This window comes from Copadichromis virginalis, linkage group LG7 (genome assembly GCF_057382275.1).
Source record: "Copadichromis virginalis isolate Kocher_CV1m ecotype Utaka linkage group LG7, C_Virginalis_male_GT1.1, whole genome shotgun sequence".
Classification (NCBI taxonomy): Eukaryota; Metazoa; Chordata; class Actinopteri; order Cichliformes; family Cichlidae; genus Copadichromis; species Copadichromis virginalis.
The window spans coordinates 8,363,814-8,390,401 of NC_140624.1; the positions used below are offsets into that span (position 1 = coordinate 8,363,814).

General features: G+C 41.4%; 3 protein-coding genes across 4 annotated transcripts; 2 read left to right on the forward strand and 1 right to left on the reverse strand.

Annotated features, from left to right (window-relative positions):
• Positions 1–255: 255 nt before the first annotated feature.
• rassf8a (Ras association domain family member 8a) lies at positions 256–12,366 on the forward strand. 2 transcript variants are annotated; one of them, XM_085461479.1, is made up of 6 exons: positions 256–591; positions 5,303–5,502; positions 6,978–7,777; positions 7,934–8,131; positions 8,532–8,676; positions 10,537–12,366. In XM_085461479.1, the coding sequence occupies exons 2-6, from the start codon at positions 5,400–5,402 to the stop codon at positions 10,656–10,658; spliced, it is 1,368 nt and encodes a 455-aa protein (XP_085317605.1). In that variant the 5' UTR covers positions 256–591; positions 5,303–5,399; the 3' UTR covers positions 10,659–12,366. The 2 variants fall into 2 exon arrangements, with proteins under 2 accessions (XP_085317605.1, XP_085317606.1); XM_085461480.1 differs by having other exon boundaries at positions 256–407.
• An 888-nt stretch (positions 12,367–13,254) lies between these two features.
• On the reverse strand, positions 13,255–17,991 carry bhlhe41 (basic helix-loop-helix family, member e41). The gene is made up of 5 exons (XM_085461482.1): positions 16,921–17,991; positions 16,760–16,826; positions 16,481–16,588; positions 16,265–16,376; positions 13,255–15,934 (listed from the first exon to the last, which is right to left on the reverse strand). Exons 1-5 carry the CDS (start codon positions 16,980–16,982, stop codon positions 14,991–14,993), a joined length of 1,293 nt encoding a protein of 430 aa, XP_085317608.1. The 5' UTR covers positions 16,983–17,991; the 3' UTR covers positions 13,255–14,990.
• Positions 17,992–18,530: 539 nt separating this feature from the next.
• On the forward strand, positions 18,531–24,703 carry sspn (sarcospan (Kras oncogene-associated gene)). Its single transcript, XM_085461483.1, has 3 exons — positions 18,531–18,857; positions 20,332–20,418; positions 23,377–24,703. Exons 1-3 carry the CDS (start codon positions 18,630–18,632, stop codon positions 23,734–23,736), a joined length of 675 nt encoding a protein of 224 aa, XP_085317609.1. The 5' UTR covers positions 18,531–18,629; the 3' UTR covers positions 23,737–24,703.
• The last annotated feature ends 1,885 nt before the right edge of the window (positions 24,704–26,588 follow it).

Sequence of the window (26,588 nt, forward strand, 5' to 3'; positions counted from 1 at the left end):
AATGTCTATTTTCACTCTTTTGGTGCAGTCTAACTGTAGTTCAAAGCTTTTTCGCTCTCTCACGGGCAGATTTTCAGTCACAGCCTACGCGACATCCCCCCTTATCCCAGTATTTCCTTATGTAAGAAAACCCTGCATGGTATCTTTCTTCTTCTTTTAAAAAGTCTGCGGATCTGTAAAAGTTGGCTGGAAGTCATCCTCCCCCTCACAGTGTATTGCAGCTTTAAAACAGTCCACAATGCCTTGCGGTGCGTCCCAGTTCCAATGCGACTCCAGCAGGAGTAATGAAACGGGGGAGAGGGGCTTTTTCCGCAGCTTATTGGTGAGACCGCAAAAGACTGTGTGCCTAGAGAGGACTGACACAAACTTTCGGACCGCGGATTGAAGCGACAGTTCATCTGTTTTCGGTGGGTTTCCTAAGCCTCTGTTTTTTTTCTGTTTTCGAAACGTGACTTTGTCGCAGTTCGTTGGTAGTGATTTACTGGGCAATGCTGAAAAAGGAGGACGAATTTTGCGGAATTCTCTCCTCTACCTGTGTTTTCCCTCTAAACTTCGGTCCGGACAGGAAGGACTAACTTTAATCCAGCAAAGGTAAGACCGTTACGCAACGTTGATTATTCGCAGATTGCGCCGCAGCTGAGTCCGCTGTAGTTGCGTGTAAGGCGGAGATAACGGAAACATTTCTGTAGTAGAATTTAGTTAGACTGCTCAGGACCCACTACAGCCCACTATCGCCATTTCTCGGGCTTCCTCCCACTCAACACCCACTACAGCTCGAGCTACACAAGCAGCTAGAAGGTGCTTGTTTTTGAGGTGTTTCAGCTCACAATGCTCCTTGCGTTCTTTCATGTGAATTTTAGAAATATTGTCAGTTACAATCATGTGACGTGCTCAAAGTCTATGTTTGCCCGTGTTGTGTTGGCTTGCCCCGGGTTTTTCCACAATATCGGGTAAGCTGCAGCTTCTTCTGCAAATATGTCAAGCTCGTATGGTCTCAAAAGTATGTATGCATGTTTAATAATTTAATAATCTGCATATAGAGCCACTTGGTTTATTGTGTCTAAAGCTCCAGTGCTTTAACCACTTTGACACACACACACCAAGTGCAGCAGAACCAACCTGTAGAGTTGTTGCACTTGCACAATGTCTTATTCTCTGCAGCCTTGGAGCATTACTTGGGTTTTGTAGCGGAATCGAGTCATTTGGTGGTCTTTTCTGCATTCTGTAAAGAACCATGAAGACCAGGCTGAAAACAACCACCTACAGACTGGAAAAATATATATATAATTGGCACATTTTTTTTCGTGGCTGCCACTTCAGTTGCTCCTGTAAAAACCATTTGAGTTCTATAAACGCATACGCAACAGTTTGACTCACAGCTGCAGCTTTGCAAACCACAGTAACATGTAAAAGAAATTGGCCAAAGGCCTCTGGTTGCCCCGCTGAGCCGCCGCTGTGCTGCCCTGCTGCAGGAGCCTGCTGCTTGGCCCTCTGGCTCTTTAAAGCTGGCTAGTGAGCAGAGAATATGGCAAGGGAACAAAGGCGGCATTATTGCTAGCTGAACGTGCTGTCCAGATGTTCCAGATTCTGCCAGCACTGACCTCCCAAATGGGGGAGGTTGCTTCAGCGCTTAATAGTTTAATATCAACCAGACAGAAAAAAAGAGAGAGGAGTAGCTCCAGGGCAAGGGGCCACTGGAGACATCCCAAGAGCTGTGGGTGCTGGGTGTAGCCTAACTGGATGGGGGTTTAATCCCAAACTCTCCTATCTTCAGAGCGAAAACACAAATTCTGAGGAAGTGCTGGAAACATTTTTGTCCTTATTTTTGGGGTTACTTTGGTATCTTGGGGCATTTACTTAAGGCACACACATTTAAAAAGCTTCACATGTAATAAGTATGTTGAATGCAATCCATTATCTTCTGCTACGTTTTCAGCGGATTTAGTATAGGTGCAATAAATGGACAACAACCATCAATTGGGAATCCTCAGTTTGAGCCTTGCAAACGCAATTTTTCTGACCTTGTAATTATTATTATTGTAGGTTCATGTTATTTAGGTGCCATTACCTACTGTTGTACTTTCCATAGCCACCAGTATCACTATGCAAAGGACCCCATAGCTTTCTTATCTCTTAGTCATGGCCTATTGGATTCTCACAGCCCAGGAATGCATACCCTGTATGTTATCAGTTTTCACTCTCCAGGATCAAGGCTTTTCTCTGGTCCTTACCATGCTCTGTGATGTTTACAGTTGCACAGGACATTGTACACACTCTAGGCTGGCATATCTGTGAACAGGAACTTCTTTATCTGGTCATCAGTGCAAGATGGATAACTTTTAGCCACAATTATTCCATGATGTCAGCGTGTCTTACATTAATTAAAAACTTTTGCCTCACACAAGTGATTTAAGGCCAGGGATTATACTTGTTTATGTAGTTGTAGCGCTTGACTAAAAGGGAAGCAGTAGATTACTCCTGTTTGTTCCAACCCAGTCGCCTCCACGATAAAACCATCATCTGTCTCTGGCTGCTCACAGTGATCTATTTCACAACAGGTCTGTTACCAATTACAGCAGAGTATAAATTGCTACTAATTACATGCTTCCCTGCAGGGTGTGCAATTTGAATTAAAGTTTGGTAAGTAATAGGCTGGAAGGTTTAGAGAAGACTTTTGTTGCTCCAGTCTGTAAGAAGGATCCTATTGTATTTAGTTAACAGCAGTGTGGGGGAGTTTTAAATCTCAGAAGGCTTCTGCTATAAATCTTTATTAATAAAGATGCTGAATACGAATTCCAATAATGCCTGAATGCCTGAACCTCTGCTAGTAGCATTGTTTACCACCTTGTTGAACAATGGTTAGCAAATATAGACAGGAACTGGAATTTTATAAGAACAATTTTATTTCATAGTCTTGTGTTTTGTTTTTGCTGCTTTACAGGCCTTTTCCTTGGTGAAGCACACTGGCTTTGATGTCTCCTTGTTCAGCATACTGATAAAATGCACAATACACCTGCCAGATCGCGATGGCTGACAGACTGTAAATCCAAGACGCAGTTCCGTATTTAAGCTCTAACATTGAAACTCCTACAGTATTTCTGTATACTGTATGTTACTGAAATGTGTTGGTTGTGCTGAAACACCCACAGGAGCATATGGTAGCTTGTTTACAGCAGCAGCCAGTAGAAGCCTTTTCCCTGCCAGCTTGGTGTGCTCCTGTAGGTCTGGAGAAGTGTCATCAGCAGCCGGCCAGGCAGGCTGCTCATTTCTGCTCGTACACCTCACTACTCAAAGAAGACTACTTAACCAATACCAGACCGAAACAAATGTGAGCGGTCACTAAAGTCATTTGGGGTTGTTGTTTTTTTTATGCAGCTGATCATGGCTCAAATGGGCTTAAGCAGAATTTGCAGAAATTCGAGTGTTTCTCTGTCTTGTGAAATGCTTCTCTGGCAAAACACAAGCTGCCCAAATCAGCAGGCGGGCATCTCCCCAGGCTGTGGCTTTGACTGGCCAGAGGAATGGAGCTTGCAGGGCTCAGGATGGCACTCTGCCTCGCACCGCTGTGCCTGTATCATCAGTTGGGTTTTCTGGGTTAATGGTAATGAATACAAATGTTGCAAGCCTGGACTAAACCGAGTGACATTTGTAAATTCCCCTCTGAGTCTTATAGAGCTTTTGCAAAGAAGAAGCCCTGAATCAGCCAGCAGATATTTCTAATGCCAGTGAAATACAAAGTGTTCCATGCAGTGGTCTTTTTAAAATCCTTTTCAGCCAGATGCCATTAGTCTGGAAGTGTTGCTATAGTTTTTTTTTCTTTTTTTTTCTTCCAATCAGAATGGCTGATCACCTCTGGCTGCTCCACTATGACTGCTTTGCATCAAGACCTAATCAGTGCCTGTTACTGTTTCTACGCCCCCCTGGAAAAAGGTCTTTTGGGTGATGGCAGAAAAATCTAAGCGTCTGCATGTGTTGGCCGTTATTCATGTTCCTCTACGTCCTTCAAGCATGTAATGCCATTTAGGTTCTGTTTTAAAAGAAGGATAATAGCACTGAAACTAGATGACACTAGTGCACATACATACATAACACACACTGCAATGAAACTACCTAGGGTTTTTGCTTTTCTGCTTTTTGTATTGCAGATAGGTAGAAAATTCTTCAGTCAGTATTATGAAAATTGGAGGATTAAAAGATTTTTTTAAATTTTTTTTTAATCCAACACTTTGGCTGTTTTTAAATTTCTAAAAACAATCATTTTAAAAATATCAACTTAAATTTCTGATAGGCTTTGAGGACCATCTTTTAAAACAGTAAATATTATTAAAAAGTCTACTTCTGTTTCTCTATTCTTGCATACCATACCTTGTAGCACTGCACAACGTCTTGACCATATTTAGAAAAACTATTGGCGATGGTGACTTTGTGGTTGTGGACAGGGGATATGTGGGGCGTACAGGAGGTTTAACGGCGGGGCGGGGGGTGAACAAAAGAACCTTTTGACACAGTAGTGTAGGTGCATTGAAGGTTAGATTCATGGAGAGTGATACAGGTCTGCAGAGAAAGTATGCATTCATTCGGTTGCTGTCCTTGAAGTGCATGTCGACAGATGCCTCCATGTAGATTCTTGTTTCTTGTGTGGTGTTTTGTCACTGGTTATTTACATTTTTGTGTAAGTAACCAGCTTTCATAGGCATAGCCACATAGCTGTTGGTATAAATCAGTCAATGTTAATATTAAACAAACTTCACGAGGATACATCTTTTCTTGTATTTTGCTGTATTGTTCCACAGTGGAGAATAAGGGATTCTGTCAATACGATATACATGCCACGGCCATTTTACAGAACCGTGAGCACGCATCCAAAACGAATCTCTACTCCCCTGTGTTGTAATTCTTTCTTTCCTTTGTTTTAAATTACATTTACATTCCTTCTCTGTTTCTGTCCACCCTGCTAACTGAGTTAATCTTTCTTTCGTCGCAGCTGTACAAAAGCAGGAACTGGCCTTGGGAATGTCTCCTGGCACTCTCTTCCTGCACCCCCAACAGACATGTACCTATTCATAGAGAAGAACAAAACAACAGCGTTATGGCCAGCTGGCCCTGGCATGCCAGTCTCTTTGAGTCACTCTCACTGGATTATTTCTTACCTTAACCTACTGCGAAAATAGCGCCACTCTACCTCCACATTATTATTTTTCCCTTCTCAACTGGGTTCTTGTTAACAAGTAGGAAGTATACACCTTTGGCCTTGAGTACATGCAGACTAAAGACTTCCTGTTTCCCCTTGTTCTCTCCACAGCGAATTAATCAGAGGGGCTTCCGCTGCCCTGCCATTGCCACCTTCAGTAATGTTGGGGCCAGCACGCAGCACCCGGCCCCCTTGCTTCTGACCCAGCATGGAGCTCAAGGTATGGGTGGATGGAGTCCAGAGGGTTGTCTGTGGGGTCACTGAGGCAACCACCTGCCAGGAAGTGGTGATTGCTCTGGCACAGGCCATAGGTAAATAATCCCTATTTTATGAAAGCTACAATAAGCACACCTAAAGAAGTTCATTCAAAATGATTCAAGTAGTGTGAATGTATTAGTATTGTCATGCATCAGTAAGTAACTGATTTCTGCACACAAATGTCATCATGAAAACATGAAAGGTTACACCTGCTGTAAAAAGACACTGATAATTGGCTAATATTAATAAATTCTTTTTCTTATACATGTTGGCCCAATGGTTGAATAGTTTACAAATATTTTTTTAATACCACAAACACTGAACAGACATTAACTTTCATCAAGTGTATTTTTATGCGTTAGCCAACCCACAAAGCTTTAATCTTGGTTTAAATCCCCTAAATGCCAAGTAAGTCCTAATGAAGTGAAAAAACAGACTCTCCTGCCTACATGCTAAGTCCCTGCAGAGATGTAGTGGGTCATAGGCTTCATTGGTACTTCCTTAAATCTCAACACCCTACTCTCTCTTTCCATATGGTTCCTGCAAGAATAGGGGCACTTGAGCATACTGTATTGACATCACTCTCCACAAAGCCCAGGGTAGGAGGAGGGGGAGGAAGGAAAGTCTGACTCATCCCTCAGTCTCCTGCCAAACTGAGAAAGCAGCACTTCTGAGCCCCCTCCTTTGCTTTTTAACGCCATGTTAAGTGATCAGACATCAGTATTGATCTGGTACTTAAACCTTTTCTGTCTGCACTCTACTACTAAGTGTTGTGTCTACGTTTTCCCTAAACAGCAGAAAGCAGTTTCTTTGTTATAATCATTGAATGAAATGTACTGTGAAAGAATTACTCATTGAGCTGAAATCGCTTAATAACACCCCAACAATGCAGATCTGTGCAGCTCGCATCCTGTTTAGGCTGAATGTTCTGTATTCCAGACAGTATTTTTACAGTATGTTCAGACTGTACTCTATAGTGTGAGACTCAATGCTCTTGCTGCAGTTATAAAAACCACTATAAGGTGTTTCAGAAACCATGTAAATAAGCTGGGTGAAATTGTTAACTGTTATTGTTAATGCAGCCAGAAAAATCATTCCAATGAGGTCATCATTCTAATCTGTGTGTGCTAATGGTTTAAAGGTTGGAAAGATTGTAAACACCAATCAATTAAAACCACTTGCATAATATTTGTAGGTCTCCCTTGTCCTGCCAGAATATGGTGTGAAAGTGGGACTCTTGGCACTGGTTTGCTGGTGGCAGGTCTTTAGGTTCATAAGGTAGTTTTTCCAGCATTTCCCACAGATACCTGATCAGAATGGGATCTCTGGAGTTTGAATGCTAGACGCACATCTTTCAGACTTTGTCGTCTCAACATCCAGTTGAATATTAGGACCCAAGTTTTCTTAGTTAATGTTTGGTGTATGTTGATCACATCACAACTGCATTTCTATGACTTTGTTTTAGAGATTTTTTTTCTAGCAGCAGTTGTCACGTAAATGTAAATGTGCTATACTGTGTTGTTTTCAGGTCGCACTGGAAGATACACTCTTGTAGAAAAATGGCGCGACACTGAGCGTCACTTAGCCCCTCACGAAAGCCCCGTGGCTTCCCTGAACACTTGGGGCCAGTATGCTGGTGATGTCCAGCTGATCCTGCACCGCACAGGCCCTTCACTGACTGAAAGACCCCCCTCAGAAGGGCCCCCTCTCAGGGGGCCAGAACGCGGTTTGCATCGACAAAGCCTCCCTCCGCTTGCAAAGCTTCGTCATCCCAATGATCGCTCCCTTCGCCGCCGTGAACCCCGCCGCAAGTCTCTTACATTCACTGGTGCACCCAGAAGCCTTAGGGAGATACTGAGCGGAGGCCGGATTGGTGAAGCCGAAGCCAAACGAAGGCTTCTTCTAGGAAATGGAGGAGGTCTTCACCATGCTGGACCCACTATCGGGACCACGTCCCCCAGCCTTTGGGCCTGCCGCATGGAAGATCTTGTCAGGCTGGTCGGTCTGCAGAGAGAGACTCTCAACGTGTTGGAAAAAAAGCTTGAGGCCTATGAAGCTGAACTTCAAGTCTGGGCTGAAGGACGAGGGGGGCGAGGTGAAGGGTGCGCTGGGAACCCAGGTGTAGGTGGAGGGTTAATAGAGGAGATCCTGAGGTTGGAGAAGTACCTGAGGAAGAATGAGGTGGAGATGGAGGAAGAGGAGTTTTGGGCCACTGAGCTACAAATTGAGCTTGAAAGTGAGAGACAGCTGGAGGAAAGGCTGCAGGAGCTTCGTGGGCGTCTGCAGAGCTGTGAACTGGAGATTGAGGAGAAACTGGCAATGGTGCAGGTGTGTTGTATGTGGGAGCTTTTTTTGTTAGATTGGATTTGTGGGCAGAAAATACGTTTTTATCATTGTTTCAAAGGTTTTACAGACTTTCTAGTCATCTTTTCTTCCTTCCTTTTCCTGAGTAGTTTAGTTTCTTTCTTTTTCTTCCACCTTCAGGGTGTAGAGGCAGGCCTGGAAGAAGAGAAACTGCAGAGAGAGCGGCAGGAGACCCAGTGGGTCAGTGAGGCTGAGGCTCGGGCTCAGGTCCTTAGGATCAAATCAGAATTGAAGGCCCAAGAAAGACAGGCTGTCCAGCTGGAGAGCAGTTGCAAAGCTGTGGACAGGTCGCTTGGACAGAGTAGCAAGAAATTGCAGGTGACTGATTTGAATGCAGTGTGCAAACTTTCTATGAAAACACTGCTGCAGAATGATGTAATTATAACACAACTCTATCAGCAAGCTCTTCTTTAGCACTGTTCCTCTAAGCTGTGAGGAACAGTGATAGAGGAGTGCTGAGTATTACTCACTCAATTTAGAATCAATAGGAAACACTGATAACAAACCACAGATAACAAACAAGTGCTGTTGTTCTATGTGATGGTTTTTTTGTTGTGTGTGTTTTTTTTTTTTTTTTTTTTTTTTTTTTTTAATTAGTCAAACATTTTGAGCATTTGTCTGAACTTTTCATGGAAAAAGAAGCTGTCTGAAGCTGCTGGTAATGCTTTGCGGTCTTCTGAAAAATAATTTCTCCCACTGCTGCGTTTTTTTATTGAAGGACATGCAGCATGACCTGGAGCAGCTGACCAAGGAGCTGAGGCAGGTTAACCTGCAGCAGTTCATCAAGCAGACTGGCACCAAGGTCACTGTACTGCCAGCTGAACCTGCTGAGGAAGGAAGTACCCACAACAGCCCCGGTATAGGTATTGAAATTTTCTTCCAAACATTGAATAAGTAGCTGTTTCGGGTCTTCTGGGAAGTTTTCTTTGGAGTAAAATATGTAACTACAACTCCGTATTGCAATATGGATGCTTTTTTTTTTTAGCCAAAGTGTGGAGTCTGTAACAGTGGTTTCTTTGAGCTAATGGTATGTCAAATTGCAGCGTGCCTTTGGTGGTTTTTCACATGCTTAACATGTGATCTTTTTTTTTTTTTTTTTTTTTTCTTTTAATGAAGTAAGAAAGCTGAGATTGAGTTTGCCTGTGCATTAATACAGTCAGTCTGTTCCATCAAGGTGCTCATTATTCTGCTGCCTCGTGTCTTAACAGCATGCTGAGTGAAAATGACTCTGCTGTGTGTTTAAGTGTTTGTTTTCTTTGAGCTTAATCTCATTGTAAACTGTAGGGATTGTATTCACCTTGGACCAGCAGGTAGAGACTAACTGCTGAGGGCCGAGACTTGGTTTTAGGGATTCAAATTAGATTACTGGTAGGTAGAAAAAAGTATCTCGATGGCTCTCCCTCACCTTGTCCCATCAACTGACTCGTTAAACTGGGAAGGCAAAGGCTCAAGGCAAGGTTGCTAGGGAGCTCAGTATGCCCATGTATGTTCATAGGGAGCAAGAGTGAGAGTTCTTTATTATGTAGGATAAAAGCTTAAGTGTATGTTTGCGTGAGAGAAAGAGAGAGAGATTATCCTGCTGAAAACTGTGGTAGGTAAAGGGCTCAGACCTAGTTTATTACCCCCTTCAGTGGCAGTTTTAATCTTCACATCAGTCTGGATAAAGGGAGACCTAGTATCAGTTGTTTGCTACGTTTATTTATTCTTGACTCCTTCACATCTTCAGAGGTTTCTGTGGTGGGTCATTGGACCAAAGCTATCTCATCCTACAAGAAACCGTCAGACAGCTGACACATAAATTAAGAGCACTCAGTGAGAAAGTAATGCAACAAAGGAAATGAACCATCATCCAGCTAGTTGTTAAAAACTTTACGATACCAACCCACAGTTGGATATAACTCTTAAGTTTTGCAATTCAGCCTTTGTAAAAACATTAAAAAAACAACCTCAGAACCAAATGTATAAATGCAAAGGCATAAATATGATAATAATTAAGCCTTTATTCTCATGCATAGGAATGATTTTGGTACTCCACATTCACACCTCCTTAAAAACTGAGCATTTATTTTTAAGTAAATAAAAACCTGGATTTCCGTTTATTAATACTGAATATTGAATCGCTTTATTTAAATGAAGTCATTCATCTGAATGAATTCCATTTACTGTGCATATAGTGAAGCTGGTTATATAGTTTGGTTATACTGATGGTGTAATAATGTATGCCACATTGGATTTGTGCTAATTGAATTGAACTGTTTACACCATTGGATCTCTTAGATGCACTTCATGGTAATAGTTTCTCATTATGAAAAGTAATAATGGAGGGTTGATGATGATCTTCTTGTAACCTTCAGTGCAGAGTGTAAATCAACAAAGGTTTAGTTCCTGGCCATTAAAATTAACTGCACTGGCTGATTCTTTGCATGGCCCAATCCTGCCCCCTGGTGCCCGTTTAGCAAAATTACACTGCATTACATCATCAGCATGTGTATGTTTTTAACTAATGGTTGTCATTTGGAAATCTCACCATTAAAATTTGCATTTATTCATAAGCTTTGGGGCATTAGTTGATCATAAATCAAGTTTTCAATTAAAAAAAAAAAAGCTAAATGTTAGTCTTTGATGCCGCTTGCCACAGTCCAATGCTTTTATTATTAAAATTTTGAAATGCTCTTGATAATTATTGTTTCTCATTTTGGTGATGTTTTTATATTTGTTGTTAGATTTAGTGCCCCTGTCTGGCTCGTTAAAGCGCCCTGTGTCAACCCACCCAATGCCCAATCATCTCCGGGCCCTTCACAGTCCTCTCAGCTCTGGTCTGAACCCAGAAGGGATCTATGTGTGAGACGGTTCTGCTGTGGAAGCAACACATCTTGCCCCCGTGCCAACAGCCAGTTTCACCCCAGAACAGTTTTGTAAGTTGATATTTTAGTACAGAATGCCTCCGTAGCACACTACTATGCACTGTTTTTGTTTTTTTTCTCAATTAAGGCAACCTTTACTTTGAAGATGTAATCTTTGACTAAAAGGCATGGAGCACTTGGTAGGAATGAGAAATGGTTAGCAGCTATGGCATGAAAAAAAAATGATAACAGAACCAATAAATTACCATGTAAACATCTGGCTTTTTGTTATAAACATATCCACCTGATGTACTCTCACTTCAGTACCTGCTGAATGATGTTTATTGTTTTCTGCATAGCATGGTGAATCAAAACTATTGCCTTTGGAATTTTGGGTATGTGAACCTATGAACCTTGTGTCTTTAAAATCAGCTGATTCTTAAATAAGTGAAGGATCTACTTAGAGTAAAATTGTGAACAATCCATCATTTTGCATATCAGAATCTATTCCTGCGATCTTTGTTCAAATTAAAACTATGCACAAATGCTTTCCTTACTGTAGAATGTTGCATTCTGTATGCACCAAAATGATGGCTTATTGTAAATATGTTTTCTTACTTTTCATCTTTATTTAGTGGATTAGTATATTTTATTACCAAGCGGTGCATTTACCGTCATACCAATGCTGTTCCTCATTCCTGCAGTAATATCTGCACACTGAAATGGTGTTATTAATCCTTTTACACTGATTTTTGTTTTTTGTTTGTTTTTTTTCTTCATTTTGTGTCCTCACACTATATTTTTGCCAAATGTGTTATGCTTGTTTTTCTTGATTATCATGTGGCCAAAGATAGGCAGGTCTTGATGCATGATTATGTTGTCCATATATGAATGTGCACAGCAACCACACTCCATTTAATCTGTTAGTTATATCTGAAAATGGAGGCATGTAGTAATAGGGTGGATAGTTCCAGCTAAGCTAGTGTGTCTATTAGAGTTTGTTTGTAACTATGCGCATCAAAATAGCCAAGGTATGAAGCCCTTATTAAGTAGTAAAGTGTGTGTGTGTGTGTGTGTGTGTGTGTGTGTGTGCACGCGAACACAAACGTGTGAACTCCTTGGGTTGTAGTCCAGCTGCTAATTACATCAAAGTGCCTTATATCAATTCCACAGTGGGTGTATTCAAATAATGTACAGTAAATCTTTAGTGGGGCCATTTAAGGAATGAGCCAGTTTAGACCAAATGTGAGTAGATATTAGTGAGAGAAGCTAAAACGGCACAGCAGCAAAGAGTATATAGTATTTTTTTTTCTATAGTTGTTGTTTTTTTGTTTGTTTTGTTTTTTTGTGTCCCTGTGGAAGGAAAGTACATTAGTTTTCATGCTTTTTTTCCCCTTGGTGTATTATTGTCACCATAACAGTAGTGCTGTAAAATGAAGTAAACATTAGTTTAGATTTATTACTTGTCATGCAGCACATTTATACTGTAGGTTGGATCAGTACTGTCTCATAGTTACGGTCGTTGTTTACAGCTGCATATCTTCTAGAAAAGCGTAAGATGTCGACTGTACATAACCTGTTTTTTGTTGTTGTTTTTTCTTCTTCTTCTCTGCCTTAATATACTGCAAAGTGTTGACAGATGTATGGCTGTAACAGGTTGCTGATATGACATGGATTGCATGGTTCAATAAACCATCTGACAAAATTAAATGTGTCGCTGGTGCTTGATGTAAGTGTTAAAAACAGCCCATGGGTGTAAATGAAAAAGATTATGTACTACGTTGTATAGTGTTTCCGCTTTTCACCAGTAGGGGGAGACATTTACTTTGTAATTGAGGCAAACATGGTGGGAAATGCTCAGGAGTTGGGTATGTTTACATGCAAAAGAATGCAGTGAGGAAAAAGAATAATGTTAGAATATGAAAATGAGCTGTTTAGAAAAAGTATGTTTTTGGTGAAACTTCATTTCACCAAAAACAATCTAAACTTTCAAGGGTTTTTCTTTTTTGTACCATAATAATGACTTTTTTTGAATTTTGTTGTTGTTGTGGGTCTTATTCCATCAACAATGATGGAACATGTATAATGAACTTGTTTATACCGTTACCAAGATTGCTTCAAAAAAAAAAAAAAAAGGTGAGAAACTGGAATGCCATGTTAATATTAAAATGATATTGCGACAAGCCAATTAACGGCAACAACAAAGACGGGTTTTAACCTTGTTTAAAGCTTTTGACAGGTTGGAATGAGGGCCCCCTGTTTTTCTTCAGCCTGTACAGACAGACTATAATCTCACTTCATCACCCCTTTTATCACATGACTTTTGTTTAAAGCCTTGGCTTACTGTACATTCCTCTGCTGTGACCTGTCAGCTGATGTGTAGCATTACATTCCACCCATTGAACTTCTAATATTTTTATTATTCATTAATCCCATTATACTAATGCTGTCCAATATTTTGTATTGTTTCTCGTGACCTATGTTACACGTGTATGTACTTGTTGCTTATTAATAGACAATGACCGAAGCTGGATTTTATTGCACGTAAGACTGTGAAGACATGAAAAACTGGTGTAGAATAATAAGTAATCTGCAATGTTCAGATTTTGATATTTATTTTACAACTCATCAGCAATAATTTAGAACAGCATATGTGTAAAGCATTAACGAAATGTGCAACAGTTGCTCAGTTAAGTCTTTAAAAAAAAATCCATAGACTTCTACAACATTGACAAAGACATGTATACTTCTTGATATATTCACAAAAACCTATTTACAAACACACATGCCACTTTATAGAACAGCTGATAACAGATCTGAGGCAAAAACCCAGCTGAGGAAAACTACAAAAGCAATGTCATGTAGGCGAAATACAATGAGAAATCTGAAAAAGCAGAACAGCACTATACTTAGTGGGAATTATTTATAAAAAAGAGGCCAGGATAAAGTTCTTAAAATGACCAGACTTTCTTTCCCAGTTTTAGACCATTTAAAAAAAAAAACTAAAAAAAAAACTATGGTTTTACATGATGATAGCACAGTATCCCAGATGATGACCTGATGTGTAGTTGGGTTCAGGGTTTTCAAACTTGATTGTGATTTTAACCCCTGAAAGAGCTAGAAATCAGTTTTTTGTAAAATCTGGCAACTTGGTTAACTCCCACTTTACTGCATGGAATCATCACAAAATATCCAATATCTCTTTTCATTGATGGAACAAAATCTTTTTTTTTTTTTAAATTTCAAGACAACACAATAGAAAGGTTCAAAGAGAACTATAATGATTTACTTTAATGATGAGGTGACTTTTCAGGGTGGAGTGGGTAAAAGCAGAAAAAGTGCACTTAAAAGAGTAACTCAAAGAGCAATGCCATTCTACATACAAACTTTAACAGCTGGGAAAATACAGGTACATTCAATATCAAAGATCTTTAAGGTGCTATCCTACAATGTTTCCTGGAGGTACAGAAGGTCACTGCATCTCTGTGCAGAAATGCTTCAGTCAGGGGATGTACAATATGCTGGTCAAGCAAATCCTTATGAATGAAGGCTTTGTCTCTCCATTAATGGTTTTATTACATCTGTTTCTTTCTTCTTTTTATTTCTTTTTTTGCCACAAGGATACAGAAAGCAACGGAAACCAGAGTAACTTTAGTGGGAGTGAAATGAAGGAATTTATGCATAACACCTCTCCCGTGAATGTATTACAAATGTTTTATTAAAACATGAGACTTTTATATGTGTTGTGTATGATGGAGATGCTGTCTGTGTATGTTCTGAAAGGGGGATGCGTTTCAGTTCTCAGGAGGTACAGTAATGTGCCTCCCAGCTTACCCATGCAAAGTTGGGGATAGATGCACTTCCAGGACCACCCATTTTATAGGCCCCATTTAGTACACATTTACATGGTAATGAATCTTTCAGGTAATAATATTTACAGTCAGAGTCAGCCAAGTTATTAATAATCTTGGCAGAGGTCAGTTGCAACTTCATACATCCAAAGAGACTCATTGACTGGAATATTGCGCACTGCTGCAGTACTCAAAGTTTTGGCACCAATGCTGCCATGTCAAAATAGTTTATCAAAGAGGATAAAAAAACTAACTCCAGCACAACACGGCCGTGTAGTGTCAATCATTGTCGATAATCATTCAGATTGTTTAATCTAGCATAAGTGCAAAAGGCACGCGCCGTCACAACTGTCCTCTCTTTCGCCAAGATATTGTACACGAGCAACTCTCCTGTGAAACCCCGTTTAAAACTAGCCTAATTATTTAAAAAAAATGAAGATACATAAACTCCTCGAGAATGCGCAGAGAGGTAACACGGACTAATTAGCTCCTCTGACACCCAGAAAACTGGTCGTGTGAGCTACTCTTGCTCTCGTGGGACGTGTCGCCTACGTCACCCTCTCCGTCGTCACTAGCGGGACTCTCCTCGCGCTCCTCAGGTGAGCCCTCGTCAGCCTCGAGTGACCCGTCGGTGTCTAGAGAGGGTGAGTCCTTGGACTGAGAAGCGGCTCCAAAGTGCGCAGACAGGCCGGGGAACGCGGCAGCAGCGGCCGCCGCCGCCGCCGCTGAGGCGTGAGCGGGATATAGCCAAGGGAAAGGGGAAGCAAGGGCGGCCGCCGCAGGGTACATGTACTTTTCAATGTTGTTCTTGTCGAAAAAAGGCATGTAAGAAGCAGCGGCTGAGGGGTTAATGAAGTAGAAAGGCATGCAAATCGGTGTCTGCTGTCCCACACTGCTTATTCCCATCAGAGAGTTCATAAACGCCACGTCGGGCCTGGTGAGGTCTGCGCCCCCTGCCCCGTTCACAGGCCAGCTCATCTTTGGTTTTTTGGCAGCCCGCTCATCTCCGAACTCTTGCTTGATTTTCACTGCCTTTGGTCCCTGCGCCTTATTGCGCTCACATTCTTTATCTTTGCCATCGCTCTTTTCTGCCTCGCCCCCGTATCCACTGTCCGTGTCTGTGTCATTCTCGTTGAGCTCTCCACCCTGGGTCCTCTGGATGACGGGGACACAGTTGGCTTGGCTGTCAGATTTCTGACCATCCTGTGCGTCCCCGGCGGGCAGCTGGTGTTGTAGTGGCTGCGCGCCGGGCTGGAACTGCGCCAGCACCTTGTGAAGGTGGTTGATCAGCTGCGCGCACCTCTGCTCCCGTGCTGTCCAGTTCTCAAACTGACTCAGGTATTGCAGGACCTCTTTGGCACAGGCCTGGAATCCGGAGTGGAACGCATCCAGATCAGTGTGAATGGAAGATTTCATCGACCGGTCTCCTGCGAAGCAAGGAGTTTGAAGAGTAACAGATCATTATTCTGTAAGATGCTCATCATAACTAGTGACGAGACGAGGCTAGCGACTCAGACAAAGTGAACAGATGCGGTATTAATAGGAAGAATCTTGAAATACACAATAAAGCATCCAAGCTGAGTCTACTCTAGCTCCTCTTTCTTCAATTCTGCTCGTTCTGCTATTTTAAAAAGGAGATTAATAAAGTTTCCCCAAATCCGGTCAGTTAAATGATAAAAACCCATATCCATTTAATTATTGTCAAGAAGTGCAGTTTCTTTACAAAACTTTATGTATATTGAGTTCGTTCATCTTACCATTCTGCAAAGCAATAATCTTCTGGTGCTGCTGCTCAGTGACAGCAGTCAGCGCGTTTAAGTGTTTCAGCGTTAACTCCAGGACGACTGCCTTCTCCAAGTGCCCGAGCGTCTGTGGAGAAAATCAGAGGTTGTGTTTGGCTGTTTACGAGGTCTCTGTCATGTAAAGCCATGTCCTGAGCACGTATAAAACTTTTCATGATTTCGTGATCTCACCGACAGCTTGAGATGTTCGGGTAACAAATCCTTCAGCTGCCCTATACATTCGTTGATTCTGTCTCTCCGCTTCTTCTCTATCAACCGGTGTGGTAACTTGTATGCGTCCTGCTGACAAAATACGAGTGTTTAATTAATCAGAACAGGAACACGCTAGTAACACTATAACACTAGTTACAGTGTGTTTCATATCATTTGTGGTATTTTTAAGGAACAACTGTGAAAACAAGCTACATATTAGAATAATATTTTTTTTTTTTTAAAAAACAACGCGCGCACCTTCCCACCATCCTCTCGCTTTATTCCTCTTTTGGATTTACACATGTAGAGTGAGGGGTAATCCACCCTACGGACACGGGGAAAGTGTCAGATTATTCACCAGGTCATCATGACAGTTTATTAGGCATACTTTGACAGAGTTTGCCAAAAGCGATACTCACCCCAAGAAATCCGCGTGCTCCATGAACTGTCTGTCCTGTAAATGCGGTATTCGTTCATCCATCTCTCCTCTGCTGGTTCTTTGCTTCTTCTGAGCTTCTTTTGGGAATGTTTGTTATTCCAACGACCCACGCGTGGACGGCTGAGGCAGATAATGCACAGTGCGTGTCCTCCAGTGGAGCTGCGCGTCAGACTGATGTCTATAGTTCCCTGAGCTGCCACTTTGCAAAGCCGTCGGCTCTGTGGTTAGAGCGCACGCGCGCCTCCGGTTGGGAACAGCTTCCGACTCACGTGTAGGCTGCACCAGCACAAAGTCCGGTAATTAGACCTTGTCTGTAATATTGCAGCTATCGACGCTGCTTCTATGGCGACTAAGTCCAGGCCATTTTGACCAGGCTGCTGAAACGTGATTCGTGCGCAAAATGCAAAGGAGCAGACGCAGGCGCGTGGAGCGAGGTAGAATAATGATCCTCAGATGCAGCGGTTTTGCATCTAGTTTTATGGGCTACAAAACTTCACAGCTCGTGTTTGCTGTGCAAGCGCTGAGCTGCCGGAGCGAGACACAGACTTCTAAACTGATCACGAATAGTCGCACTTCGGGAAAGAAGCCTCCGCGAGATAAAAACAAGAACCGGTCACGTAACGTGACCGAGCCTGAACAGCAGACAGGTTATTGTGGCGTAAACACGGAGCGTAAACATGGGGGTGTGAGCTTTTTAAAGTCCACAAAATGTGTGCGCTCATGCGTTTTCATGCACCCTGCACCCTCTATGTACGTTGTTGTGCGACAGGACAACCTTAGTTGTACATCAATTCCCCAAAGCTGCGTTGTCAGTAACCATGGCACCGGCCCAGCTGTGTGCTGAAACACGTGCGTCGCAGTTCTTTTATTAGTCTCGGGATAAAGTTTTGTGACTTGTTAGTCCGACGTGCTGAAAATGATGAGTGATCACAGTCCCCTTCAAACACCTCGGTTTCTCGTAAGCCCGTTAGTTCTCTGTATTGACCGCGATAAACACGTGAAGCGTGAGGATAAAAAGAAATAAAAACCTTTTATATATAAATGTGTTACTGCATATTTATAGTTTAACCACATAAAGTTCATCTGTTACTGACACCTGCTCCTCCCTTGCGAACGTTAAAATGATCCAAAAACACTAAAATCTGCGCCACTGTAATGCCCTCACATGCCTTGTGATCACATTACTCGTTCCTGTAAGTCATGTGACACGTTCTGGCTGGCGGCATATGGTTGTCTTGTGTAACTGCTGACAAAGAATGAAACAGTCACTTGGCTCTTTAATGAAGTGTCACCTCCTCTGTGCTGGCTGTTCATTAACTCATACCTGCTGATCCCTCTCTGTACTTTCCCTTTTTTGTTTTTAATGTGAGTACACGATAAATCATCTTATTGTCGTAAGTTGGAATCCCCCTTTGTGTCTTCCTGCCTCCCATCCCTCCTCTTCCTTCCCTCCTCAGTATGCTGCCTGCTCTATATGTGGCACTGGAGCCGCGTTAGGATTCCAGTCCAAATGTTTTCCATATTAGTTCAGAGCCTTCTCTGATTCCAAATAGCAGCCATAGCTGTGTTTATGGTGAGAGAGGGCAGGGAGGGGAAGGGAAGGGAGGGAGACCGCAGGCGGGCTCATACACCCCAAAGAGTAAAAGTCGTGTAGAGACACAGGAAAAGAAAGTGAAGGCAGAAAGAGAAATGAGACAGACACAGAAAGATTCCTCAGACAAGAAGGAGGGCAAGAAGAAGAGAGAAGAGAGCCCAACACCAGAAGATGGCCATAAGTGCAGAGTCTGTCGTTTCCCTCTGCTCATCGCTCTGCTCCAGCTGCTGTTGGGGGTGGCTGTCACAGCCGTGGCCTTCCTTATGTTGGCTATCAGTCCCTCACTTTTGGCCAGGGAGACTCCACACTGGGCTGGGATCATTGTAAGCTGCATACTTTATGCTCTATCATCATCCGCTACACTCATTTGTTTGCATGGAACTTCCGGTTTCTGATACTTCTGCATGAGCCTCAGCAACACACCTGTGTTGTACATCTTTAGCACACTGTATGTCAACACCGGCCCCCACCAGGCTGTCTCTGCCAGACAGGCACCGTAGCCATGGGAAATCACTAATATTGTCATGTGGTAACAAATCTCCATCTGTCATATTCACCTGAATGCATACACCTGCATTTCCATTATTTCTCAGTCACATGCATCAGCTTGCACCTTCTGTTGTTCACACTGCATGTCCAAGAAATCTTAAACATCTGGACAGATGAGATGAGTCATCCAATAACAGCATGCCGCATTCCAAACTAACCCACGAACACCCACACAGTGTCAGAAGACCTCATTATTATTTGCAAATATGATGTACATCTTTTTGAGTACCTCTGCATCCTTGCCATCCAGTCTCCCCCACATATACACGCACACATCACATATAGTTTCACACAAAAGTAAACTTTTACGATGCAAACAACAAATGAAAGATAAGTTGCGTGTTTCATTTAGGTTAAGACGAGAAGTGGAATTTCAAGAGAAATTAACAAAAAGGTCACGAAAGCACTGAAAGTTTGTTAATGTTGAAGTGTAACTGACTGGGAGCATCAGTTAAACTGTAAAGCTTTGAGGTTTCAGCTCACAAAGGTGAACTTTGTTAAGAGTAACACGTAAAAAGTGGATAAACTGTAAGTTGAAGTGTTACAAATGCACGCACTTTAACTTGTATAACCAATGAGGCACAAAGTGTTCATCTTTCCTTGTGAAATGTGTAATAAAAAAGGGGGGAAGGCAAATTTACTTATTATTATAGTTTGGGCTAAGACTTCAGGAAACGTGTTTTTTGTGTCTGGGCTCTACCCCAGCCTATCACAGATGCCATCTGCCTTCGAAAACATCCCTGGACATCAACATCCCGAGTTAGATCCTCACGAGATTCAGCCAAGTGAAAAACATTGAGGTCATCAAGAACTTTCCAGAGAATCCTGAGTGCTTAAGAACCTGAGAAAAACATTTAAATAAGATGCCTCACGTTAGTCACAAGACTCCAATTGCACTGAAGACACAGAGATAGAGTGTGAGTGTGTTTGTGTGCAAGAAAGAGAGAGGAGGGGAGTGAAAGGGAAAGACAGAGTAAAGTAATCAGATGGCAGCTTACTGCTGAATCATGTAATACCAGGAAACACTTCTGAAAACCTGGGGGAAAGTATTTCTTTTTCTTATTCATGGTCTAAACTGTATGTAAATGTATGATCTACAAGTCATTCATATATGCTATATATATGGATGAAATGGATCTTTGTGGCGCTTAAAAATCATGTTGTCACAAATCATGTAGATGTTTTTAATGCCTTGATGACTGAGTCTATCCAAATAATGCTAAACCCTTTTTTTCTGTTATGTTTCAGCTGTGTTTAGTTTCCATCCTGGGCTTTGTCCTGTACTGTATCACCTATGTCCCTGATGAGAGAACATCGAAGCAATTCATTGTCAAGGTGAGCTTAGCGAAAGCCTGGTGACTTAAAACATTTGCTTATTAATGCGAAAACAAGTGTCTGAAATTGTCCCACGATTTGTAGAATCAGTCAAAAGTATGACCAGGCTTAGTGTTCAGACAGAAAACCTCTGCAGAAAACATTATTTTACTCCCTGTTAAAGTACAAAGCTGGTCTCAGGGAACTGCAACTGTCAGAAGCATAGAGAGAAAAGCATTTAACAGCATTCCTGTTTAAAAGTGCTCTGCAGGAATCCGTGTGAGCGGAGGAGTGCTTTCATTAATGCGACTTGATTGTACAGCTTAATTAGCCACACAATGTATGCAGCTGGAATTTCAAAGCAATTAAAATCAGCCGATCATTGTTTCCTGGGAAGGGGCATCCTTTTTTTTATGTCTGGGTCTTCTGTGCATACCAGGTTCAAATATGTAAATGATGTAAAGACAGCATACTTCAGCAGTATTTTGTATTAGAAAATGCTGCTAATTTGCAGAAAGGCTTGTTAAAAAAACAAAACAATGCTAGCATGTCTATTTTGTGTAGCTTTAAATGTCATCGATGTACCTCAGTCACCAGAAAGACACAGATTCTGATCATTTGCATTTTTAAGTTCACAAACTAGTGATATTAGCCGATCCCTAAATGAGACAGTATTGAACTTGTTGAAATTTGACTGAATTGTTCATTTATCCATTTGTCTTGCATAGCAGCAAAGTATAGTGCTGTGAAAAAGTGTTTGGCCTCTTGATACAATGAGTCTTTCACATTGCTGTGGAGGAATTTTGGTCCACTCTTCTTTGTAGAATTGTTTTAATTCAGCCACCTTGAAAGGTTTTCATTCATGAATAGTCTCAATTGGATTTGAGTCCAGACTTTGACTAGGACACTTCAAAACCTTCCTTTTTTCTTTTGAGACATTCAGAGGTGGACTTGCTGTTGTGTTTTGGGTCATCGTCCTGCTGCCCAACTCAAGCGTTCTCGAGCTTCAGAGCACAAATTGATGAACATTTAAAAATTTCTGCTGAAGAGAATTTTTTTTGATTCCATCAATTACAGCAAGTTACTCAGTTCATAAAGCAGCAAATAGCCCCAGACCATTAACCCACCATTGGTCATGATGTTCTTTTTCTGAATTGCTGTGCTAGTTTTATGCCTGATGTATCGTGACATAAACCTTCCAGAAAGTTCAACTTTTGTCTCGCCAGTCCACAGAATATTTTCCCAAAGGTCTTGGGGATCATTAACATGTTTTTTGGCAAATGTGAGACGAGTCCTTGTGTTCTTTTTGGTCAGCTTGAACTCTCCCATGGATGCCATTTTTGCCCAGTCTCTTTCTTAGTGTTGAATCATGAACACTGACTTTAACTGAGACACGTGAGGCCTGCAGGTCTTGGGTTCTTTTTTGGCCTTCTGGAAAAGTTGTGTTGGTCTCGGATGATAATGGCTCTCATTGTGGTTCACTGGACTCCCAAAGCCTGGGAAATGGTTTTGTAACCCTTTCCAGAGTCAATGACTTTGTTTCTCAGCTGTTTCTTTTGATCATGTGTTTTTTGATATCTTTTAGCTTAGTCAGGTTCTGTTTGTGCTTCTTAATTGATTCAAAGGTCTGTTGTAATCAGGCCTGGGTGGGGCTGGTGAACATAATTCATTAATCATAGTTAATTCAAGATTTTACAATGGGGGCAATTACTTTTTCAAACAGCATCAGGTAGGTTTGGATAGCTTTTTTTCCTTTAATAAGATAAGCAATCATTTAAAATCTTTGTTTTTGTTTACTCGGGTTATCTTTGTCTGATATTAAAATCTGCTTGATTATCTGAAACATGTAAGTGTGACAGTTACATAAAAAAAGAGATCAGGAAATGGGCAAATATTTTTTCACAGCACAGTATTAGCCAAAAGTTCTATGTAGAAGAAAAAACCTCCTTGTCTGGCCTTCAAACAGCCCTCAAACCAAAACAAATGTGTTTTAACTTGTTAATTTACTTTGTCAGTGAATACGCGACTACACTGTCTCTCTTTCTGAAGAATCTGTGGCCTTGCAGTGAGCTTGTTTATTAATTCCAGTTGCCCTTGGTTCAAAGAGAGAGCAAAGGGAGAGGGAGCCGTTCTCACATTAAGTGTTAACTGTGTTGTTAGATAGGGACTCATATGACCACTTTATTTCTCATTAACTGTGTAAAAACACTCGTGACTATGAGTTTTGAAGTGCTCTGTAAAAGTGGACAGCACATAGACTCTTAACAACGACGACGACAACAGCATCCTTACTTTCAACTTTGGGCTTTCCGATCACCTGTTTAGTGAAGCCCACACTGTTCAGCAGAGTGCTTGTTGATGCACTTGCTTTACATGCATCTCCCCTGTAATCATCCATACTCTCCATCTCACAGCTGTTCCAAAATTAACATAAATGCAGTTTCAAATCAAGCACCACTCATCACTTGCATAACTCTATAAGCAGCATGTAACTGAAAGCAAAATACACCAGCGAATGAGGGCTCCTTTTATATAAGCGGTGGATTAAGATGAAGGTTTAGTGTTATTGCAATCGTGCAGTTGCATAAACAGCACAAAGCCTCTGTCACATTTTGAAACTGTATTTTTAGATGCTCTCTGCAAGTATTCTCACACAGGACATCCACTAAAGGTTGGAGGTGGCTGTAGCTGCAGGTCACTGGAATATATGTGATATCTCCCCTTCGTGCTAAGAGCTGGACCAGTACTCTTAGGGTCAGAGTATTCTGGGTAATCTCTTTGAACTTAATTTGCCATAGGCACTGAGCCAGCACGTCTGTTTCTAAGCTACAGTTTTGGCACTGTGGGGTAATCATGAGACAACAGGCTAAAGTGGGAGCCGGATTAGAATATAAAAACATATTGAATAAAAGATAGAAAATGTTTTCTGATGAAAGCTTTCATAGTGTCTGGTCTCACGCTAGCTTTCTGCCCCTACAGCTCCTGTATTTTGTCCTGTGCATGATTGGCCTGGTCATCTCTGTGCTGGTCATGGCGTTTGCTGCCCACCATTACGAGCAAACCAGCAGCTTCATCTGTGAGCAAGATGTAGAAGCCTGCGTCTGCATACTCGATGAAGAAGATCTACTAGCTCGCACCTTCACTTACGAGGGAGTCAGTGACTGCGAGGTGATCACCGGTACACTCACACTTTACTTCCTGATCCAGATCTTCCTCAATCTGGCCCAAGCGCTCATCTGTGCCGTTGGTGCCTTCATCATGTGGAAGCACCGCTATCAGGTCTTCTTTGCTGGTCTTCAGATTGGCTCTCCCTCAACCCAGCAGTGGCAGAAAGTTTAATTGAAGATGGCAAAGCTCACGAGGTGCCTCTGGTCAGTCAGCTCAAGAGGGAGGTTGACTTAACTCTGGCGGACTGGAATATTTGTCTTTTTGTGTGCCTTGGCTTGTTCTCTGTCAGCCAATCACGTGGCAGCAGCTCAATGTATTTATGCTGGAAGTTGTATCAGCTTTGTAACAGCTTTTTGTATTTTATATAAGTAAAGTTCTACTTCCAGTTTCCAATTTTTAGTCCTTGAAAAGAAGTTGTAAAGTCAAAAGCAGCTTATTGTGTTTCATATTTTTGTTAGTTATGTTTTCATCTCATTCACAGAAATTTCATAACCACGACACCTAAAACACATCGAGTTCTTGTGCGATGATTCTCAATTACAGAATGAAACTGCCTCAAAAATTAAAAAAGGATTGTTCACACATTAGCAAATATTAGTAAGATGAATCTTAAACCTTAAAATGAATGCTTTATTTATTGTTACTGTTACTGCATAAAATCCCCTTTTATTAAAGCCTTGTTTTGTATTATGTGCATTTTGAGGTTCGTTTTCAGGGTTTTTTTGATGAAAATCATTTAGTTTATTAATTTTGCCACTAAACATATGCAGCTCGCTAAATACAGACTTCACTCCCCTGACAAAAAAAACGTTATCAAAGTCCTTTTCAGCTGGTACAAGTAAACGCCACACAGTTCTGAGTGCAGTAGCATAACCTGAGCAGGCTACACTTCATAAGACTGGTTTCAGAATGAACTGGGCTGTGGTGGAAGGTGGCCAGCAGCCAGCATGAGTCAAACAGCCTGTAGGAGTGGAACTGCTGCAGCCACAAAGAGAGGAGGGGTGAGACGGGGTGAGGAAAGGGGGGACTCAGACTGGCAGCTGGACTGAAGTGACCTATGGTGAATCATTTCACAGTGTTTGAGCTGTGTTAGGAAGCGGGAAAAAAAATAAATGGTGGTTTTTATTTTTAAATGAAATACGTTTCTGTGTTATTTATTACTACTCTAGCAATATTTACCTGCAATCTCAACATGCTAAGCAGGAAACGTAAGCATGAGTCAGTTTCCATATGAATGAAATGTATGCCCAGAGGAAGAGTGTAACTAGTGCTGAATCAAATACACCCTACATTGTTTTGTCAGTGATAAAAGGTTAATTAACTGAAATCTTAAATTTTATGAATTAATTTCATGTGGATAAAAAAATGCCAGTAGTTACTCTTTCAAGACTGTCTTAACATATTTGGGCACAAATAGAAACCTTTTTGTCAGCTGTATGCAGTTGCAGTTTCCCTTTTTTTGTAATTACATACACAGGTACCAGGCACTTTAGGTAAAGTGTTGAGCTGCCTATTAACACAAAGGTTTAATCAGCCAATCACATGGCAGCAGTTCCACAGGTGTTGGTGTAATGGTGTGGGGGACATTTTTTGGCACACTTTGATTCACTTAGTACCAGCTGAGCATCATTAAAATGCTGCAGCTTTCCTGAGTATTGTTGCTGCCTATGTCCATCCCATTATGACCACAGTGTACCCATCTGTTAATGGCTGCTTCTAGCAAGATAATGCACCATGTCACCATATTGTCATCTCAAACTGGTTTCTTGAACATGACAATGAATTCACTGTACTCAAATGGCTTCCACAGTCACTAGATCTTAATCCAATAGAGCACCTTTGGGATGTACAGTTGACAAATCTGCAGCTGTGTAACGCTATCATGTCAATATGGACCAATAACTCTGAGTCATGTTCCTAGCACTTTGTTGAAGCTATGCCATGAATATTTAAGGTAATTCTCAAGGCAAAAGGGGTCTAATCTAGTACTTGCACACTGAGCCCAATAGTGTCTAATGAGTGTATATAGATATCAAATGAAGACTGAACATTGCATTCAGAATAATTACTTGGTCTTTACATTAAAACATGTATTATTATTGCTGAAAACAGAGTAGAGTAAGCTTTACCTATGCTACCTGCAAGTTACGCCAATCTATACATCCATTCACAAGCCACAGCATATCCAGGCAGAAGGGCAGCCTATCATGATAATGTAAAACGTAAAAGCAGGCACTGAAACTTGTTGTTCGTTAACAAAATATGTAGTGATCATAATTTACATGTGACTGCTCACATGTGGCTTTCCTCAAAGACTATGGCACAACTTAAAAAATATTAACTCAGTGTGTCATTTATTGTAGGAATGATTTATTCATTCTGTTTAATGATTTATTCACACATATTGCACGATACACAACTCTGTGTGTGTGTGTGTGTGTGTGTGTGTGTGTGTGTGTGCGTGTGTGTGTGATGGCAAACAATATTCTCCATGTGCTTGTTTTCTGTGATATGATGTCAATGCATCATGTGACCAGAAACAACTCAACTTCACTGCCATACAAAGGAAGTCACATGCCAGTCGTCATGAGGCCATGGTTATTTATAAAAATGAGTGTGATGAGGGACCTTCCACCCACCTCTTTGGAAGGTAACAGCTTTCTGTGTGGTCAGTTTGTCTTTCCAGGCAAAACAACAACAAAAAAGCATCGTCTGATATCTGACTCTGGTGGCCACTGATGCTGCTGAGAGTCTTTAGAGAAAACTGCAGAAGACAGAAGATCAATATGTGTATTGACACGAAGGAAAACGATGCACTCTGCATCTCTAAAATAGACTGAACAACATCAAGTGTTTTTGATTTTACATGCAGATGCTCTTTATATCCAGCTAAATATGGCTTGATTAATTCTGTGCATTGGTGTCAAAATGCCTTCCAGGCACAGAGGTGTCTCAGATGTTGCCTTATATTTACTGATCTGGGTGTTTTCCTACTTGCTCTAGTGAATACACAAAAGCTAAGC

Excerpts from the sequence above, each read along its gene's own strand:
- rassf8a (XM_085461479.1), top strand. The coding sequence starts at position 5,400 with ATGGAGCTCAAGGTATGGGTGGATGGAGTCCAGAGGGTTGTCTGTGGG. Across the intron at positions 5,503-6,977 it reads TGCTCTGGCACAGGCCATAG|GTCGCACTGGAAGATACACT; the intron begins GTAAATAATCCC and ends TGTTGTTTTCAG. Across the intron at positions 8,677-10,536 it reads CCACAACAGCCCCGGTATAG|ATTTAGTGCCCCTGTCTGGC; the intron begins GTATTGAAATTT and ends ATTTGTTGTTAG.
- bhlhe41 (XM_085461482.1), bottom strand. The coding sequence starts at position 16,982 with ATGGATGAACGAATACCGCATTTACAGGACAGACAGTTCATGGAGCAC. Across the intron at positions 16,589-16,759 it reads AGCGAGAGGATGGTGGGAAG|GACGCATACAAGTTACCACA; the intron begins GTGCGCGCGTTG and ends TTTTGTCAGCAG. Across the intron at positions 15,935-16,264 it reads GATTATTGCTTTGCAGAATG|GAGACCGGTCGATGAAATCT; the intron begins GTAAGATGAACG and ends CTTGCTTCGCAG.
- sspn (XM_085461483.1), top strand. The coding sequence starts at position 18,630 with ATGAGACAGACACAGAAAGATTCCTCAGACAAGAAGGAGGGCAAGAAG. Across the intron at positions 18,858-20,331 it reads CACACTGGGCTGGGATCATT|CTGTGTTTAGTTTCCATCCT; the intron begins GTAAGCTGCATA and ends GTTATGTTTCAG. Across the intron at positions 20,419-23,376 it reads CGAAGCAATTCATTGTCAAG|CTCCTGTATTTTGTCCTGTG; the intron begins GTGAGCTTAGCG and ends CTGCCCCTACAG.